Source organism: Schistocerca gregaria, chromosome 1, assembly GCF_023897955.1.
Source record: "Schistocerca gregaria isolate iqSchGreg1 chromosome 1, iqSchGreg1.2, whole genome shotgun sequence".
NCBI classification, from domain to species: Eukaryota; Metazoa; Arthropoda; class Insecta; order Orthoptera; family Acrididae; genus Schistocerca; species Schistocerca gregaria.
In genome coordinates this window covers 853,289,632-853,309,539 of record NC_064920.1, presented here as the reverse complement: position 1 = coordinate 853,309,539, position 19,908 = coordinate 853,289,632, and the positions used below count along the sequence as shown (strand labels likewise).

Sequence of the window (19,908 nt, the reverse complement as noted above, 5' to 3'; positions counted from 1 at the left end):
ATGCGCCTCGCCTTTGGCCGTCTAATTTCCTTGACTTCCAGTACATAGACTTTCATCGAATAAAAAACTTTATCTCCTGGTTCGAATTCTTTTGAATGTTGGGTTTTACCGTAAAACTCTTTATTCCTCAATTTAGATTCATTATTAGAAGTTCGTGCACATTGGTAGGTAGATCTAATTCGCTCTTTTAACTCAATCATAATTCTAATTACGTGTTTGCATTCTTTTGAAATGCTCCTGGTATATTACGTACTCTGCGAAGGAACATCTCACGAAGTATGTAATCAGCTGCATTACGTGGTGTTGTGTTGAATATTACAACCAAGTACCCCAAGTATCCATTGTGTGCTTGATCTATATAAACTGGAGTGACAAAAGTCATGGAAAACCTCCTAACATAGCGTAGAACCTCCTTTTGCCAATGTAATGCAGAAGCTAGTCGTGGCATGGACTCATCAAGCCGTTGAAGTTCCCTGCAAAAATATTCAGCAATGTTGCATGTATAGACATCCACAATTGCGAACGTGTTTCTGGAGCAGGATTTTGTGCACGAACTAACCTCTCTCTCATTTCCCATAAATGTTGGATGGGATATATGTCGGACGATCTGGACGGCCAAATCATTCGCTCGAAATGTCCAGTTGTGGCCCGGTGATAGAGTGTATTGTCATCGATAAAAATTCCATCGTCGTTTGGGAACATGAAGTCCATGAATGGCCGAAAATGGTCTCCAAGTAGCCCAACATAACCACAACCGTTCAATATCGGTTCATACAGCTCACATCATTATAGTGCCACCACCAGCTTGCACAGTGCTTTGTTGACAACTTTGGTGTCATGGCTTCGTGGGGTGTGCGGCACACTTGAACTCTACCATCAGCACTTAGCAACTGAAATCGGGATTCACCTGAAAGTCCACAGTTTTCCAGTCGTCTAGGGTTCAACCGATGTGGTCACGCGGCCAGGACAGGCACTGCAGAAGATGTCGGGATATTAGCAAAGGCAATCGCGTCGCTCGTCTGCTTCCATAGCCCATTAACGCCACATTTTACCGCACTGTCCTAACGGATACGTTCGTCGTACGTCCACATTGATTTCAGCGGTTATTTCACCCAGTGATGATTACCTCTTAGCACTGACAAATCTACACACATGCCGCTGCTCTCAGTCGTTAAGTGAAGGCTGTCGACCACTGCGTTGTCCGTGGCAAGAGGTTATGTCTAAAATGTCATATTCTAGGCACATTATTGACACTGTGGATCTCGAATTATCGACTTCGCTAACGACTTCCGAAATGGACTGTCGCATATGTCTACTTCCAACTACCGCTCCATATTCAAGGTCTGTTGATTTTCATCATACGGTCATAATCAGGCCGGGAACGGTTTCACATTAATCACCTGAGTATAGAAGACAGCTCCGCCAATGCACTGCCCTTTTATACCTGTATATGTCCATATCGCTATTCCATGCCTTGCCACCTCAGCGTAATGTCTGAGCATTTAAGCTAAATTCCTGTGTTTTTCCTAACATCCAATTACTCTGCGGGCGGCAGCACATGATTTTGATTTTCTCTATACGCACTAATTTGGATAACCTTCGCACTGTTTTACTGATGAAGTTGCTACCCATATACTACGTAATACTGATGATATGCCAAACTATAAAATAATCTTTTCCACTAGCACTCCTGCAACCGTTTCAGCGTCTTGTTTCTCGATGGGTTCCATGAATGGAAATTTCGCCAGTGCAGCCTGGAAGGCAAGGATGTACTTATTACTCCTATCTGTCTGACGAAGTTAGTCAGTTGGTAGGTCGATTTAGGGGAGGGGACGAAAGCGCGAGGTCATCGGTCCCATCGGATTACGGAAGGATGGGGAACGAAGTCGCCCGTGCCCTTTCAAAGGAACCATCCCGGCATTTGTCTGAAGCAATCTAGGGAAATTACGGAAAACCAAAATCAGGATTGCCAGACGTGGGTTCGGACCGTCTTCCTCCCGAATGCGAGTCCAGTGTGCTAACCACTGCGCCACCTCGTTCGGTTTTGACAAAGCTGGTCAACGATATCCGTATTACATCTTTCAAAGATACATTCAGGGATCTTCATTATTTCTATTGCCATTTTAGTTTTAGCCTATGTAATTTTATTCTTTTTATAGCTTTTGCAATGGCAAGTATACAGTTCTATATCGGCTTTTACTCCCTCCAATGTACAGTATTTCCCCAGTTTACCGTAAGTTCTCCCTATTCCTTGAGGACTGCAGACCGGAGAATCATGGTTGCTGTTCAGGTTCGCTTTCTTTTCTTCTGGGCTCAAACTAGCAGCTGGTTTCCGCACAGCCATGCTCCCTGTTATGGCCCATGTATCACCTTCGTCCACAAGGTCGGTGTTAGTTGCTTCGCTTAATCTCGCCTTCTCCACAACGCCGTTTTACCATCGTTTACGACCTCAGGAACGGCTTTTAAACATCCGCCCCTCTCCCCCCAGCTGTCCCAACCGTTTCGGTTTATCTTTCTCGAGTCTCTTTTATTGTCTTCAGTTTCATTAATAGCTGTCCTCAGGTTCTGAATTCTAGAGAGGGCATCTGCGACCTGATCTCGCTTCCCACCTTTATACAGAATTTGCTAATAATGTTCTTCTCATTTCAGCAAACTCGATGACGGGTGAGAAATTCTACTTACCCACGTTAGTGGTTTGTGACCATCACGTACAGTATTTTCGGCCGAAGAAATACGATTGTAAATATTTAGCTGCCCAACCTAGGGCCGATATTTCCCTCTCTATAGTGCTGTATAACTGTTCTGTTTTGTTTAATGTTGTAGATGCGTAAGCAACAGGCAAGTCACTGCTCATTTTTCCATTCTCAGAACTGCGATGATCGAGTTCTGACTGACATCAGTTGTAACAATAAACCCTTGACTAAAGTCAGGATACTGCAATATCAGAAAGCTTCACAGGTTTTCGTTCAACAGTCGAATGCCTCTTCCTGTTCTGTTCCCCAATTGTATGACACTCCTTTCTTCAGCAAGTGATATGGAAGTTCTGCAATTTTACTGTAACTGTTTATGACACAACGATAGTCTCCGCATAGGCCCAGAAATACTTTTAATTGTGAAGTAGTCTGTGGATACTGTTTTTCAGCCTCGACCTCATTTGGACCAGGCTTTAACCTTTCTACTTTATGAACGCGCCCCAAAAATGTTGCGTGCTTGCGCCGGAACTCACATTTATCTAGTTGCAATTTGAAATTTTAGAGACTTTGCCTCTCAAAGACCTCCTCAAGCTTCCTCACATGGTCCTTTACTTCTGAGCCTAATACAGGGTGTAATAGGTACAAGTGCAGATATTTCTGTTGGTGACTGAAGACAGTGAACGGAACAACATTAGTTAAGTATTTACGTTATTTTTAGGTTGGCTGTTACCTCCAAGCAGTAGCGGATACAGAAAAGCCTCAAGGAGAGGGCGCTAAAGATATCTTGAGATACCTTTACTTTTACCGTAATAAAAAATAATCAAGCCACATGCAAAGTTTAAGAAAGTTTTATTTAAGCTGGTTACACACATATGCAAGACAATACCATAAAACAGTTACAATTGTGGTTGTCTTCCTTAAATGATGAATTCTGTGCGCCTATTCTTCTTACCAAATTGGGTAACTACATCGTCAATAGGACAATCAATGTCAGGGTTCGTGTTCAACAGAGCAAAGCCATTAAGTCGATCCCCTTCATTGTCGACCTCAGCCATGTCTTTGAACGCCACAATGTTGAAAAATTTCTTTCTACTGCAGCAATAAATGCATGTAGACAAGCAAATGTCTTGTACAGCGTCTGCAAAGTAGGTTAGTCACATCTAGGACAAACAGACAACACTTCCTTAACAAAATCACGATCATTAAGGGTGCTTATGCTCGTTTTGCTTGTATTGAAGAATCTCTCCCATTAGTCTCTTTTTAATCACAAAACAGTAGAATATTTGCGACTTTTCTCGGGACGGAATAACGTATCTAGATCAGTAGTAAGGCCGCGACTTTTTTCCCGTAGGTATGTGTTAGCTATCTATGTGGCAGACAGAAACGTATAAAATGCGATGACGCGGATGCACGTACTACGTAGGAAAGTACAACTACTCGATAACTCGATTCAGTTGAGTTGACTGATGAAAGAAACGAACTACTAGCGTGCGGGCTGACTGGAGGGGGCGACGACCATGAAATCCGCTACTCACCTCGCGCCTGTCATAGCACTTGCAGTAGATCCTGATGCAGTTTGGAATTCCTGTGTGATTGTCTGGATAGAAGTCTACCTATTGCACATTACGACCCTCTTCAACAGTCGACGGTCTCTGTCAGTCAGCAGGTCGGCCTGTACGCTTTTGTGCTGTACGTGTCCCTTCACGTTTCCATTTGACTATCACATCGGAAACAGTGGACCTAGGGATGTTTAGGAGTGTGTAAATCTCGCGCAGACACGTATGGTACGATACCTGGCCACCTGACCACGTTCGAAGTCAGTAAGTTCCGCGGAGCACCCCATTCTGCTCTCGCACCGGCCTCGGTTCTAGGTGCATCTGTCCGGAACCGCGTGACCGCTACGGTCGCAAGTTCGAATCCTGCCTCCGGCATGGATGTGTGTGATGTCCTTAGGTTAGTTAGGTTTAAGTAGTTCTAAGTTCTAGGGGACTGATGACCTCAGATGTTAAGTCCTATAGTGCTCAGAGGCATTTGAATTCTGCTGTCGCACGATGACTAATGGTTACTGAGGTCGCTGGCAGTAGGTAGCTGCACAATGCACCTAACATAGAAAACGTATGTTTTTTTTGGGGGGGGGGGGGTGTCTGGATACTTTTGATCACATAGTGTATGTGCTGTCTCTTAAGGTAATCAGTGCTTCTGGTTCGTAAACTCCTGGTCTCACTTGTTGCTTAGGTATAATCGCTTCCCACACATTCTGTATGTCTACACTCACTCTGAAAATTCGTTGCTGTCTGAGACCAGTTAATTCTCTTTGCCCTTTGTTCTGTCTTCTCTAGCGGGTTTCCTCCTGTAGTATCATTTTTCTGCCTTCACAGCTCCAAACGCAACCAAATTAGTACACTGGTTCGCAACTTCTACTGCCATGCAACCGGCTCTGACTGCTTCGAATTAACTTTTCTCTCTCTCGCGCCTCATCCAGCCATCGAACCGGTACCTACCATGTTCAGTACAATTTGTCTTTATTTTGCGGCTCCAACCGCAACCGAACAGAAGCATTGTTTTCTCGCAGTTCTTATCGCTTTTACATTAATACCTCCCTTTTCCGCTGCTTCTGTATCTATCGAACCGGTTCTTGCGACGTGCAACATAACTTACCTGCGTTTCATGGCTCTAACCGCAGATGAAGAAACACATCTCTGTTTCGCAGCTCCTACCGCTACTGAATCAAAACATCCCTGGCGCTCCGCTCCTACAGCAAGTCCACTAAGATAATTGCTTGCCGCTGTATCGTAACTTCCTTGTGCATAATACAGGGTGGCTCACGAAATGTGTTACCATTTTGTTTTTGAATATAAACTTTATTGTCAATACAATCTGAAAGGAACAATTACTACAATGAAGAGCCGTCCATGGAGATTTGTTCTAACTCAGCACTTGCTCAATATGTCCACCATTTCGTTTCCTAACTTCCTTCAAACGAACACTGAAGTTAGTGATTACCCTACGGCACATCTCTTCCGTAATTTCACTACGAGCTTGAAGAATAAGTCTTCTGAGCTCCATTAAATCACGTGGACGTTTCGGAAAAGTCACATGGATTGAGGTCTGGACTATTGGGGGGCCAATTTTGTCCGTCATTGAAGCGACCTGGAAAACTGAGTGAAATGATCCGCATGTCGAAATGTTCGTGTAAAAACTCCAACACAGTGTTTGCAGTATGTGGCCTTGCTCCATCTTGCATGAGCCACTGCTTGTTGAAGGGCAAGGCAGTAGCAAGAGTCTGTGGAATTTAATGGAGCTCAGAAGAATTTTCACCGGTTTAGGTACGGAACCCAAAAAATGCCACTGGAGCGCAAATCTGTGGCCGCTTCTCACAGAATTATATACAGGAGAGTTCTATGAGACGGAGACAAGCTAAGAACGACGAAGTTGCTGTGTGATTTACAACAAATTTACAACGATCATTTGTCGAAGTGAACTACCTCTTCGCCTTTGTCGCTCCTCATATGTTAGTTCAAAAGTTTTCATCCAGGAGAAATGTGTATATTGTAAACGTAATAGTTCTGATGTTTGAGCTTTGTGTCCACCACACACATCAGTACTAATACTAATACTAATCAATACTAATTTACGTACAGCATACGTCTAAACATTCATGGTGGTGTCTGTTTGTTCTATATCGAGTCTCCCTACCACTTTCGCGCAACGACGCTCTGAGCGTGTTTTTTAGGGAATTAACTAGTTTGAACCTGGGACCTGTTGCTGGTAAGGAGACGCCAGACCACACATGACATGTAGAATTCAGAAGAGTTCAGTCAGACTAGCGATGATATAACCAAATACTAAATGATCTCAGCGTCAGCTCCACTGCACTCCCTGTAAAAGAATCTTAATACTAACTAAATTTAGTGGAAAGGGTTCAAGGCTTTCCTATTTTTAGTTAGCTGGTAAAATAACGTCGAAAAAGCAGTTAAGTTTACCATTGGAAATTTTATTCTACTCACAAAACATGGTTTATAAATTGCACTATTGATAAAAGGAAGTGTTTTAATACAGGATGGTAAAAACCAATAGCGTCCAACAAAAATGTGAACGAATATTCCCTGAATGGGTTTCCAAGTTCTACAATGGATCAAAGGATGACCTATGCCATATCACATCTATAATCTACGTTTAATTTAAGTTTCACAAAAGAGAAAACTATCAAAATGGTCTACAGTGACCCTCAATTATCTTTAATAACTTATCTAACTTGTTGTAAATTACAGTGGCTGATGTGGCTGCTCAATAACTATATAAAAGAAAAATCATCGCGTTTCAGATCTGTTCTTCAAGTGGCAAATGTGAACACCATGAGTTTTAATTAACGATCGACACTAGTATTGCGCAAAAAAGGGGTTAAAAGATGAGACTTTTGCAGTTCTGAGTGTAGCTTTATGCGCTGTTATGCGGCATAGCGTGCGTTCATTACCTTGTCGGTGTTCGTCAGGGAGGCGGCGGCCGGCGCAGCAGCCATCCAGCTCGCCGTCTCGGAACTAACTCTCCTAACTTCTCCTTACTACAATTTACCGAAGTTGGTTTAAAAAAAACTATCTGGCTGTGTTTTCATCTGACCAATCAGGGTCTCAATGTTAACTTTAAGCTCTGCCTACAAAGATTCTGTCTATCCAATGAGGAACGTTATACTTTTCGTGGTGGGGCAATGTTTTTAAAGTTTGCAACGTAACAGAGACGCTAAAAAGTCTCACGCTAAAACCTACAGCTGGTGTGGTCCTTTTAGCGTTATCGTAAGATCTATACTGTTCTTCTGGAGGGCTCTATCTTTTAACATGGGCCAGGGCGTGCTCCTTGACGTACCTGAGACGCGAAAAAGTCTCACGCTAAAACGTGCGGGTTGTGTGGCCCTACTGGTTAGCTGGCGCCGTAGGTGTCCAGACCTTCCCTTATCGTAGGGCCTTCTAGCTTAACACGGTTCTGCTCTCGGATTCTGTCCTCGTTTCTCCCCTCGGAACTGCGCCAGTCTCTTGGTGGGAAGGTACGACATGCATTTGGGCATTCTTGTGTTAGTCTGTGGTATTCCATTTGCTCACTTGTTACTTGTATTACTTCGGTTAATTTAATGTCACGATTAATTCGGAGCTATGTGACATACTACTGGATTTGCTTATCATGTCAGGGTTTTCATGGAAGGTGTTGGATTTGCCTGACACCTTACATATGCTGTGTTAATGACGATGGTGTTTCTTTTTCCTCCCCTAGTGTTTTTAGGGAGCTTACAGGGACCTTGCTTGTAATGTTGCCCAGATTAACCCTTGTAGGTAATCATAAACATACCGGGTGATCAAAAAATTAGTATAAATTTGAAAACTTAATAAACCACGGAATAATGTAGATAGAGATGTAACAATTTACGCACATGCTTGGAATGACATGGGGTTTTATTAGAACAAAAAAAAACAACAAAGTTCACAAAATTTATGATAGATGGCGCTGGAGAGCAAAGCGTCAGGGACTGCGCATGACAATCGTGTATAAAAGCAGCTGTAATGAGAGAGAGAATCAGATGCGTCAGCAGTCGCAGCATGTTGACCTTACCTAAAAAGGCGCTTTTAGTGAAGCTGTATTATCAAAATGGAGAATGTGCTAGTTCAGCGTTATGATCGTATCGCCATAGGAAGGGGATTCGAACGGGTAAAGGTCCGTTGACCAATGCAGCTGTGGCGAGGATGATTTCGAAGTTCGAAGCCACGGGTTGTTTAGACGATAGACCCCGTAGTGGCTGACCGAGCACAAGGCGTAATGCTGCTGAGACAGTTCAGGAAGAAATGGAGACCGTAGCGGATTCGTCTATGCACGGAGAAGTCAGCGCTCGTGCAGTCGCACGTCGCACCGGCATTCCATACACTACTGTTTGGTTGGCACTTAGGCGTACGCTCCGGTGCTATTCGTACTAAATCCATCGGCACCATGAACTGTTACCTGGCGATTTAGTGAAGCGGAGGGCATTTGCGGTGTGGGCGTTTCAAAAGATGGCGGAAGATGACGATTGTTTGAGTAACGTGTTGTGGATCGACGGAGCTCATTTCACGCTCCTAGGGTCTGTCAACGCCAACAACTGCAGAATTTGGGTTACCGAAAATCCTAGAACTGTTGTGGAAACTCCATTGCACGACGAGAAAGTCACGGTATGGGTTGGATTTACCACATCTACCGTTATCGGGCCTTTTTTCTTCGAGGAAATGCATGATTCTGGTTTTGTAACTGCTACCGTGACGGGTGAGAGGTACGCCGACATGTGACAGAATCGCATCATCCCCAGCCTGGCTGATAAACACCTGCTGGAACGTACGATGTTTATGCAGGATGACGCTCCACCCTATATTGCTAGACGCATGAAAGATCTCTTGCGCGCGTCGTTTGATGATGATCGTTTGCTCAGCCGCCACTTTCGTCATGCTTGGCCTCCCAGGTCCCCAGACCTCAGTCTGTGCGATTATTGGCTTTGGGGTCACCTGAAGTCGCAAGTGTATCGCGATCGACAGACATCTCTAGGGATGCTGAAAGACAACATCCGATGCCAATGCCTCACCATAACTCCGAACATCCTCTATAGTGCTGTTCACAACATTATTCCTCGACTACAGCTATTGTTGAGGAATGATGGTGAACATATTGAGCATTTTATGTAAAGAACATCATCTTTGCTTTCTAGTGCTTTGTTATGCTAATTATTACTATTCTGATCAGATGAAGCGCCATATGTCGCACATTTTTTGAACTTTTGTATTTTTTTGGTTCTAATAAAACCCCATGTCATTCCAAGCATGTGTGTCAATTTGTACCTCTCTATCTACATTATTCCGTGATTTATTCAGTTGTCAAATTTATACTGGCTTTTTGATCACCCGTTACTTAACAAAGATCTCTATAACCAAAACATGGGTTCTTTGAAATCAAGCTCCTTCGAATCTCACACTTTCCATTTTACGCGTCAGTGACTAGAACTACTACTCCCATTCTCCCGTCCTCCCACTTTTTCGGGAGATCGTTGATGTTTTACCGCATATCCACAATTTTCTATTTTAGTTTTATCAGTATATAACAAAGCAGCAACAACAGCAAAAGCAGGTTCGTTTTGTGTGTCGGCAGGTGACCCGCAGCCGCCGCCAGTGGAGGCGGGCAAGCTGCGACTCTACTCCATGCTGTACTGCCCGTACGCACAGCGGGCGCGCCTCGCCCTGGCTGCCAAGGGCGTCCCCTTCGAGATGGTGGACATCAACCTGAAGAACAAGCCGGAGTGGTACAGCAAAGTGCATCCGGAGGCAAAAGTGCCCGCCCTAGAGATGGCTGGTGGAGAGGTGGTCGTCGAGTCCGTCGACATATCGGACTACCTAAACCAAAAGTACCCAGAACCACCCCTGTGGTCTACTGACCAGGATAAGAACCTTCACCACAAGCACCTACTGGAGACTTTCGGGAAGGTTGGTCACAGTATTTAAATGTGCTGTCTACTATATTATCATAACATATTCTCATTTTTTGGTATTTTATTGAACTACAGTGACCCATCATAAAGAAAAAAGAAACAAGAATATATATTTCCGGCTTACAGTCATATCTTAAAATACACGTGTAAGAAACAAAAGTAGGCTGAAACATGTTTACCAATAACTTTTGTTTATTTTTTGAGCTTGTACAATTGCTTGCAGTATTCTTGTCATTTGTTTAGTAAGTTTATCGTAAATTATATCCCACCATTGCTGTTTTATTCCGAGCGAGATTATTAAGGTAATTTCTTGGGTCAAGCCACTTGTTCTTGTTCCGAAATTCAACACATGCCAAAGATAATGTTTGATTTATGAGCTCATAACATGATATCTTCCTTCGTTTTTGAGATATTCTTCACCTGAAGAAAATTGTAATATCGGTTTCTGATTCGTTTTATATTATGAAAATTACGTCTCAGTCGACGTATATACTTCGTAGCACTTATATAGCTTTGAGTAAACGTTTTCAAGGATCCAGGAGTCATTACATGTCCTTCAACCTACTTCGTTACACAACATTCGCTTTAATGAAAGTAACATACGAAATGAAGCTTCCAATGAATAGACAAGAAGCAACTCTCAGGTTATTCTTAGACTTTCGTAAAGCCTATGACAATGTCGGCTTCGATATTTTATTTGCCAAACGTAGCAGCATAAATTGCTCTCCAAACGCAGTGGCATAATTTCATCTTGCCCGGCTCCATTGCTGAGAAAGACCTTACAGGATAACATCGCTGTGTTAAGTCCCACAGTGCTCAGAGCCATTTGATAACATCGCGGAAATAGATAGTTAAAACTATAAGCGTTTTACAGCTTTCTTTTTCACATCAAAAAGGAAGAGTTTTTTTTCTGTATTGGTAGGGCATGGAGATATGCGAATGATTAACTACAATGGAAACGGATATTATCAGGCGGCCTCCAAGATTCGGTAATATGTTATTCCCATTGTAAGTCAGTGATGTCACCAGTGCAATTCTATTATACATACGTTGACGAATTAGCTATTTCTAAGCGCATAACCACTACACTTGAAGATAGATATCGACAATTTCGATGTTTACCCGTGTACACTATTAAATAGGGCAATGTATAAGGTTAAAGCTCAATCCTTTCAAAAGCCAAGCTGTCCTGGTTGGTCATTCTAGAGTCATTAGTCCCAAATATCGTGAATCCGTACCGTCTTTAATTTTAAATGGGACCAATACCAGTTTCACTCCATCGGCAAAAAGTCCAGGTGCATTAATAGACGAAAAGCTACCCTCGACTAAATATATAGCTGCAGTCTGGAAGCATGCAGTCAAGCGTTCGCTTATCTTCATACCCTACCAATACATAAAAAGCTCTTCCTTTTTGACGTGAAAAAGAAAGATTTACAACACTTATAATTCCAACTATCGATTATAGCGATGTTAGCCTGTAAGGTCTTTCTCAGCAAACTCCTGGAACTTGCGACAAACGGCTGTGATACGTCTGTGAAATACGACTCTTTCATCATATTTCACCATATTACCCACAGCTATTCTAGGTACGTGCAGACAAGAACAGGGATTTCCATACACTCTGCTTCTGTACCGTCTTATCTACGTATACAGTCTCTCATATCTCCCCTCGATCTTAACATTCTAGTCAGCACAACACAGCAGATGCACTCATTCCTATTACAGCACAATCTCATCTGACCCACTCCGTTGCAGTAGACACTCACTTTATCGAAGTCCTCTTCACTAGAAGAAACCCCATTCTGGAATAATCCTATTATATTAGAAAACTGAATAACAGATCCAGATTCAAAAGGCAACTAACGACATATCTAAATTGCAGTAGTTTAAAAGAAAACGACTTTTTCACACCACAAACTAAGTTTTTTATTTAACTTTTACACCTAGACGCGTTTCACCTTATAACTAAGGCCTGCATTAGTACACGATGTTTTTGCTCGCGTATGTGGATTATAGATATAAAACCGTTCATTGAAGATTTTATGGTAAGATGGAAAGAGAGTTATAGATCAGTGTGTAACTCATTATTTACAAGACAACTACCTTTCTCTCGTGTAGCATCCTTGGTGAAAGCTTGCGGTTTTCTTTATGGTCATTCTGTTTTTAAAATACAGCACTGTAACTGCCGTTTCTGTGTCTACAGTGTCATTCCTTTCTGTAAGTATTTGAACTTACTCAGCTTTTGCTTTCAATTGTTTTTTGTTCGACGATATACGTGTTGACGTAAGTTGTCTGTGTGTGTGTCTGTACTCTTTATTTTTTTTCTATTCCTGTTGCGTCTGCCTTATCTGTTTTCTCCTGAAAGCCCTTAAAACTTTTTATTTTTGCTCTGAATTTTTCTCTTTCTCGTATTTCTTCCTTCATTATTTTTATTTCCCTCAGGTCTGCTTTGACCCATGTCATTGTTGTTTTTGAGTTTGTGCCAGAAAGTTAAGAATACTTTTTGTTACTTTCTTTTCATCTTGCCATTTTAGTGTCTATAGAACACAGCTCTTCTCTTCTACAATGTGTTTGCTATAGGTTCCATTTTTTCATAAATCTATTTATTACTTCTAAATTTCCATTTTCCATTCTCGTATTTTGCTCCCAAGACTTTCTTGATTACTTTTCTTCCTTTTTTTTCTATTACACCCAACAGTGTAGCTGTATTTAACGAAAGGCATTCTGAACTATAAAGGCGTGACAGTGTTGTACTACCTGTACCGCAGTTTTGAATCTATACAAATAGGCTTCTTGCTATACGTGTCTTTTCTTTCCTTGACCTTGCTAAGTTAGCTTATTTGTATATAGTATTTGATTTCATTATTTCATCTAGGTATTTAAATTTTGTAGTCTTTTTTATTCTTCCGTAATCAATTTTCATGTGTTTCGGTGCCTCCTTCGCATTTGTCATGTACTCTGTTTTTTCAAACCATATACGTAGCCATGCCTTGAAGCTGTCTCTTGCAGGATATTTTTTCCATCTTGTTGCATCTTCCATAGATTCAGCTAAGATGGCAAGATCTTCTGCAAAAGACAAAAGTCAAAAATCAGATTATCCCCTTTTCTCCCAAAGGGGATTTTTTAAATTTCTTCTGCTCCTGTTCTTTTTCTCCATTCCCTGTTTACCTTTTGTAGTGCACAATTGAACAGAAGGGTGGATAGGTCATCTCCTTGTCTTGCCATAGTTTCGATTTCAACAGCCTTGGAGGTTTCACCTAATAATTTAATTTGGCATTTGTGTTGTAAGTGTGTTTTTTGTCAATGCAGCTTTTTTCTGTCATCTCCAAAATCATTTAAGGTGTTGAATAATGTTAACCTATGAACCGAATCATATGCTTGTTTTGAAACGTACAAATGTTATGTACATGCTTTTGAACCTCGTTCTTCTACATCTAATTGTAAGTTTCACATTACAATTCGTTTTACACAGGATTGTTCTTTACTAAACCCTCCTTGGTGCTCTCACCCGTTGGATTTCCGGCCTGGTTAGCAATTATTTTAAAAGAATTTTTTAAGTTATTGGAAGGAGAGAAATTCCTTTATAGTTGTCGCAGTCGCGGTCAGTTTTATCACCTTCTTTGTGGCTGGACGAATTAATGGTCTCTAATGTTCATTTCATGTAGCTATCTGACAGTTTTAGTAGCTGCCATTTTCAGTATTTCAGCTGTTACTGAATCTTCCCCGGGTGGCTTGTCATGCTCCATCGTGCTGGGAGAGTCTGAGTCTCTCTTAATATATCCTCAAATTTCTTTCTATAAATTTTGTTATTGGTACCTCACAGTTTAACAGCTTCTTAAAATACACTCCTGGAAATTGAAATAAGAACACCGTGAATTCATTGTCCCAGGAAGGGGAAACTTTATTGACACATTCCTGGGGTCAGATACATCACATGATCACACTGACAGAACCACAGGCACATAGACACAGGCAACAGAGCATGCACAATGTCGGCACTAGTACAGTGTATATCCACCTTTCGCAGCAATGCAGGCTACTATTCTCCCATGGAGACGATCGTAGAGATGCTGGATGTAGTCCTGTGGAACGGCTTGCCATGCCATTTCCATCTGGCGCCTCAGTTGGACCAGCGTTCGTGCTTGACATGCAGACCGCGTGAGACGACGCTTCATCCAGTCCCAAACATGCTCATTGGGGGGACAGATCCGGAGATCTTGCTGGCCAGGGTAGTTGACTTACACCTTCTAGAGCACGTTGGGTGGCACGGGATACTTGCGGACATGCATTGTCCTGTTGGAACAGCAAGTTCCCTTGAAGCTCTAGGAATGGTAGAACGATGGGTTCGATGACGGTTTGGATATACCGTGCACTATTCAGTGTCCCCTCGACGATCACCAGAGGTGTACGGCCAGTGGAGGAGATCGCTCCCCACACCATGATGCCAGGTGTTAGCCCTGTGTGCCCCAGTCGTATGCAGTCCTGATTGTGGCGCTCACCTGCACGGCGCCAAACACGCATACGACCATCATTGGCGCCAAGGCAGAAGCGACTCTCATCGCTGAAGACGACACGTCTCCATTCGTCCCTCCATTCACGCCTGTCGCGACACCACTGGAGGCGGGCTGCACGATGTTGGGGCGTGAGCGGAAGACGGCCTAACGGTGTGCGGGACCGTAGCCCAGCTTCATGGAGACGGTTGCGAATGGTCCTCGCCGTTACCTAAGGAGCAACAGTGTCCCTAATTTGCTGGGAAGTGGCGGTGCGGTCCCCTACGGCACTGCGTAGGATCCTACGCTCTTGGCGTGCATCTGTGTGTCGCTGCGGTCCGGTCCCAGGTCGACGGGCACGTGCACCTTCCACCGACCACTGGCGACAACATCGATGTACTGTGGAGACCTCACGCCCCACGTGTTGAGCAATTCGGCGGTACGTCCACCCGGCCTCCCGCATGCCCACTACACGCCCTCGCTCAAAGTCCGTCAACTGCACATACGGTTCACGTCCACGCTGTCGCGGCATGCTACCAGTGTTAAAGACTGCGATGGAACTCCGTATGCCACGGCAAACTGGCTGACACTGACGGCGGCGGTGCACAAATGCTGCGCAGCTAGCGCCATTCGGTTCCTGGTGTGTCCGCTGTGCCGTGCGTGTGATCATTGCTTGTACAGCCCTCTCGCAGTGTCCGGAGCAAGTATGGTGGGTCTGACACACCGGTGTCAATGTGTTTTTTTTCCATTTCCAGGAGTGTATAATAAGACAACATTTTAAGAGTGTAGTTTGCTAATATTTCACAGTTTTCTTGGTTGTTTACAGCTAATTTTCCATCTTTATTTTTGAAGCATAAGTTAGGTGGTTGGTAAGTTTGGTTTAAAAGTTTTATAGAAGTTCGAGGAATGGTTGCTTTGGTAGTCTTCCTCAGTTAGAGATAGATGGTTGCTTTGAAACTTGCTTTCAACGCCCTTAGCGTTTTCATATTTTACACTTTTGTTGTTTGAAGATGATCAACTCTTCATTTCTTTTGGCGCAGTACTATTTCTGCTGGGCTTGTTTTCTAAGTAGTAATGCTTTTTCACACTGTTCGTTCTACCTTCTACGTTTTTTGTGTCGCTATTTCGAGGACTGTTTTGACAAATTTTCTTTTAATCTCCTCCCGATCTTCTGAATCTATATTTAGCCACTCCTGAAATTCTTGTTCTTTTTTTTTGTTTTTTGTTTTTCTTTTCCATAACATCACTATCAGTTTTATAAATCCTTTGCCCTTCTCTTGGAATCTTTAATTGCAGATAAATTTCCTTTCCTATTGTGATTAAACGGTGGTCTATTTCTGTATTAGCACCATTTCTAACTTTGATATTCATGATTTCTTTGTGATTTCAAGGATATAGCTACATGATGGGTCTGAAATAATCCTATGTTTGTATAAGATGATTTTCGTTTCCCTTGGCAATTCCATAAAATTTGGGGACATTAAGGTTAAAGCCTCTTCATTTTTCTGTTAGTCTTTCCCCATTTTTTTATGCTCACCAACACTTGTCTTGAACTTTCTTTCTTTTGCAATCTGAGCATTGAATTCCCCTAGCAAAATTTTAAGATTCTTTGATGAAACCTTTGATGGTTTATATTCCATAACTACCAGAAAAGTTTCAACTTTTCCTGGCTTCCTTTTATTGTCCTCATTTATAGGAGCATGACCGTTAATTAAGGTGTAAAACGTATCAGTTAATTAAGGAGTAAAACCTATTTGCAGATCTCAGAGTAAGAATTGAGAAGATTTGGGAATGAAAAAGTATGACAGAGTTAGCTATTGTTCTGATTACTATGAATACTGTTCCTAGATGTGCAATAACTTTTCCTATTGGATTTTAGCGTTTCTTTCCTCTGAGAGATCTATAATCCTTGGATTCAATAATGTCTTCGTCTGTGTATCAGTATTCTGATGAGCCAAAAGCTGTATGTGGAATTAGTCAAATACTTTCGTTAGTTCTTTTAGTCACCCTGTGGTTTTTTAGTCACCCTGTGGTTTGTAGTCTATCCTCAATGTTATTCGATATGTACGTTGAACAAGAAGTAATGGAAGCAAAAGAAAAATTGTGAATAGGAATTAATGTTCAGGGAGAAGAAATAAAAACTTTGAAGTTTGCCAATGTCATTGTAATTTTGTCAGAGACAGCAAAGAACTTGGAAGAGCAGGTGAGAGGAATGGAGAGCGTCTTGAAAGGAGAATATAAGCTTTACATCAATTAAAGCAAAACAAAGATAATGGAATGTAGTCGAATTAAATCAAGTGATGCAAAGGGATTAGGTAATGAGACACTTAAAGTAGTAGATGAGTTTTGCTGTTTGGGCACCAAAATATCTGATGATGGTCAAAGTAGAGAGGATGTAAAATGTAGATTGACAATTGCAAAAAAACTTAAAAAATTGTTTCCATCGACTATAGATTTAAGTGTTATGTAGTCTTTTCTGAAGGTATTGGCTTGGAGTGTAGACACATGTAGAAGTGAAACACAGACGATAAACAGTTTAGATAAAAAGAGAAAAGAAGCTTTCGAAATGTGGTGCTACATAAGAACGCTGAAGATTAAATAGATTGATCACATAACAAAAAAGGAAGTACTGAATAGAACTGGAGAGAAAAGAATTTTGTGGCAGAAAGTGATTACAAGAAAGCATCGGTTGACAGGACACATTCTGAGACATCAAGGGATCAACAGTTTAGTATCGGATGGAAGAGTGGAGGGTAAAAATCGTAGAGAGAGACTGAGATGCATACGGTAAGCAGATTCAGAAGGATGTAGGTTGCAGAGGTTACTAGGAGATGAAGAGGCTCGCACAGGATAGAATGTTATAGAGAGTTGCATCAAACCAGTCTTCAGGCTGGGGACAACAACAACAACAACAACAACAATTTCCCTGTTTTCAAAAGTGAATTTATGTTTAGTTTGCCAAATAAGTAATTCGTAACATGTATGGCATCCACCACATTGTGGGTCCTTCACTTTGCTTGTTACTCTGGGCGCCCCAGAAACTGTTAGTCTGGTTGCACTGCTTTGTGTCAAGAAGGATTTGTTTTGTAGGTCGGAGTTTTCTGAGATAGTACCACTTGGAGAAATATCCGTCATGCATAAGGTATTTGATAATCTCGCTGAGGAATTAATTAGCGCCAATTCATATTTGAAACTGAGATTAGAGTCCCAGAGTATTGTTTAAGCCTGCCCACTCACAGGTAGAGACACTGAACAAAGGCTGCCTGATGTGGGAACGATCCATTTGCATTTTAATTTGTAGCTTTTATATTACCCCTAAAAACAGGGATGGCTCTTCCACCAGTCCCACCATACTGACGATCTTCATCTTCGTCTTCACCGCCATCAAGGGCTTCACTTTACCCTGGTCAAGGGACCTCACGAGGTAATATCAAACCAGACCAGGTGAACCACGGCTTTTATAAAGAGGTGTTCCTCTCCGCTTATCTCATCCATGCTTGGGACTGGCTATGGCGGAGTTTCTTTTCATCTTATTGTATATTTTTTGTTATTATTAATTCGTTTCCATTTTCATTTATATAATCACAAGAGGAATGGGATTTGTGATCTGTCTTTAATACGACCAGTCAGTGTAAACAGTGAGTGCTTACTCATATTCCCTTGGTCATATAGCACTAGCTTCTTTGCAGGCTTTGTTTTCTATACCTGCATATAATAACATTCTTGTAAAGCTAGGCGGTATTTTCATTATATATTCTAACTATTTTCACGCCTTTCTCTCTTTTACTAGGTTTACGTTCGTTTTCTCAAGAATGTTGTGCAAAAGTTGAGTAGCTCATCCCATATTTCGATACTCTGGTATGTTCTTTATATAAGGTGTGAAATGTTCCGCTGGTTTGTCCCATATACCTCCAATTATATGTGTTGTATTTTAGTTGGTATATTCCTGCTTTCTGATAGATATATGTGCTTTTGTTATTTTTGGATTTTACTTGTACTGAATTGTCTGTTTTGAGAGCTATATTTATGCCTTATATTTTGAAAATGTTTGTTTTTATGTGCGAGTCTGAATCTTCTTCCTTGTTCTCATGTATTTTTGTGTCGTTCTGTCACTGTGTGTGCTTGTTTGTGTGGTGTTTTGTTGTGCTGTTGTTTGTGGCTGTGTATGTATTGCATTTATTGACTGTGTTTGTTGTTTAATTTTTTTAATGAATATGTATCCACTGATCATAACTATTTGTGTGACGTCTAGTACTTTCTACTAGCTTTCTGTGCTGAGAGGTACTTTGTTCAGTCTATGAAGCTGGTATCTCAGTGCTGACTGTTTCGGTGAGTATGTGTATTTTTAAGTGTGATGTATGATTGTGTCAGTTATTATAGATTGGTGGTAAATTTCAAAGCTATGCTCTCTGTTCTCTTTTTTAATGGTTATATCGAAGACGTTTATACGGTTATCATTTACTTTATCCATCGCGAATATTACATTTCTGTGTAATGTGTATTTCTAAAGATAATTTTGTCTTAGCCTGAATCTGTTTGTTGGATCTGTTTTTAATTTTTTTAAATATTGTTATGGGAATGAACACTTGTCCTTTGTGAATGTAGCATTGTTTGTCTGTAAGAACAACTATGTTTCCATTGCCTGCTTTACAAATAATACTGGTTTCATATTGGAGTTTCTCTCTGAATTTTTTGAGTGTTAGGAGTCTACTTTTTTTGTTTTTGTCATCCTGTTTCTTTGTGCCTATTGTAATTTTATGCATTTCTTTTTTTGAATATAATTCTCTTGTTCGGTCAATGTTCAATTGCTATTTCTGCTTTTCCGAAATTAGTTCTGTTCAGTTATAAGTTGCAACATCTTACACATATTTCAGTTGTATAGTAACTGACAAGGAGTAAAGGTGGCACTCACAATACTCTAGCCATGCCAGCAAAAGGTTGAAATTCATTCTGTAAGTATTACAACAATTGTTAATGTATATGCGTTCCTGGGTTTAACATATTATTCTCTCTGTGTTCCTGCTATTGTCACAGGATATACACTAACTGAACCACCGTTGGAAGTTTTAGTCAAGAAAATACAATTTTTCGATAAATCACATGGTGTCAGTGATACAATAGACTAATTGTAGGTGTGGCACCTGATCATGAGCTCTTCACAGTTGCACTTTTCGAAAACCCTAGATGTTGTGATAAGGATCATTATCTGGTAACGATGGATGGGTTTGTGGTAATT

General features: G+C 41.5%; 1 protein-coding gene across 1 annotated transcript in view; it reads left to right on the top strand.

Annotated features, from left to right (window-relative positions):
* The window catches only part of LOC126272724 (pyrimidodiazepine synthase-like), a 127,509-nt gene that overhangs the window by 19,828 nt on the left and 87,773 nt on the right, over positions 1 to 19,908 (top strand). Inside the window, exon 2 of the mRNA XM_049975784.1 lies at positions 9,846 to 10,177. Coding sequence (XP_049831741.1) covers positions 9,846 to 10,177 — 332 coding nt within the window. The remainder of the gene's footprint in view (positions 1 to 9,845; positions 10,178 to 19,908) is intronic.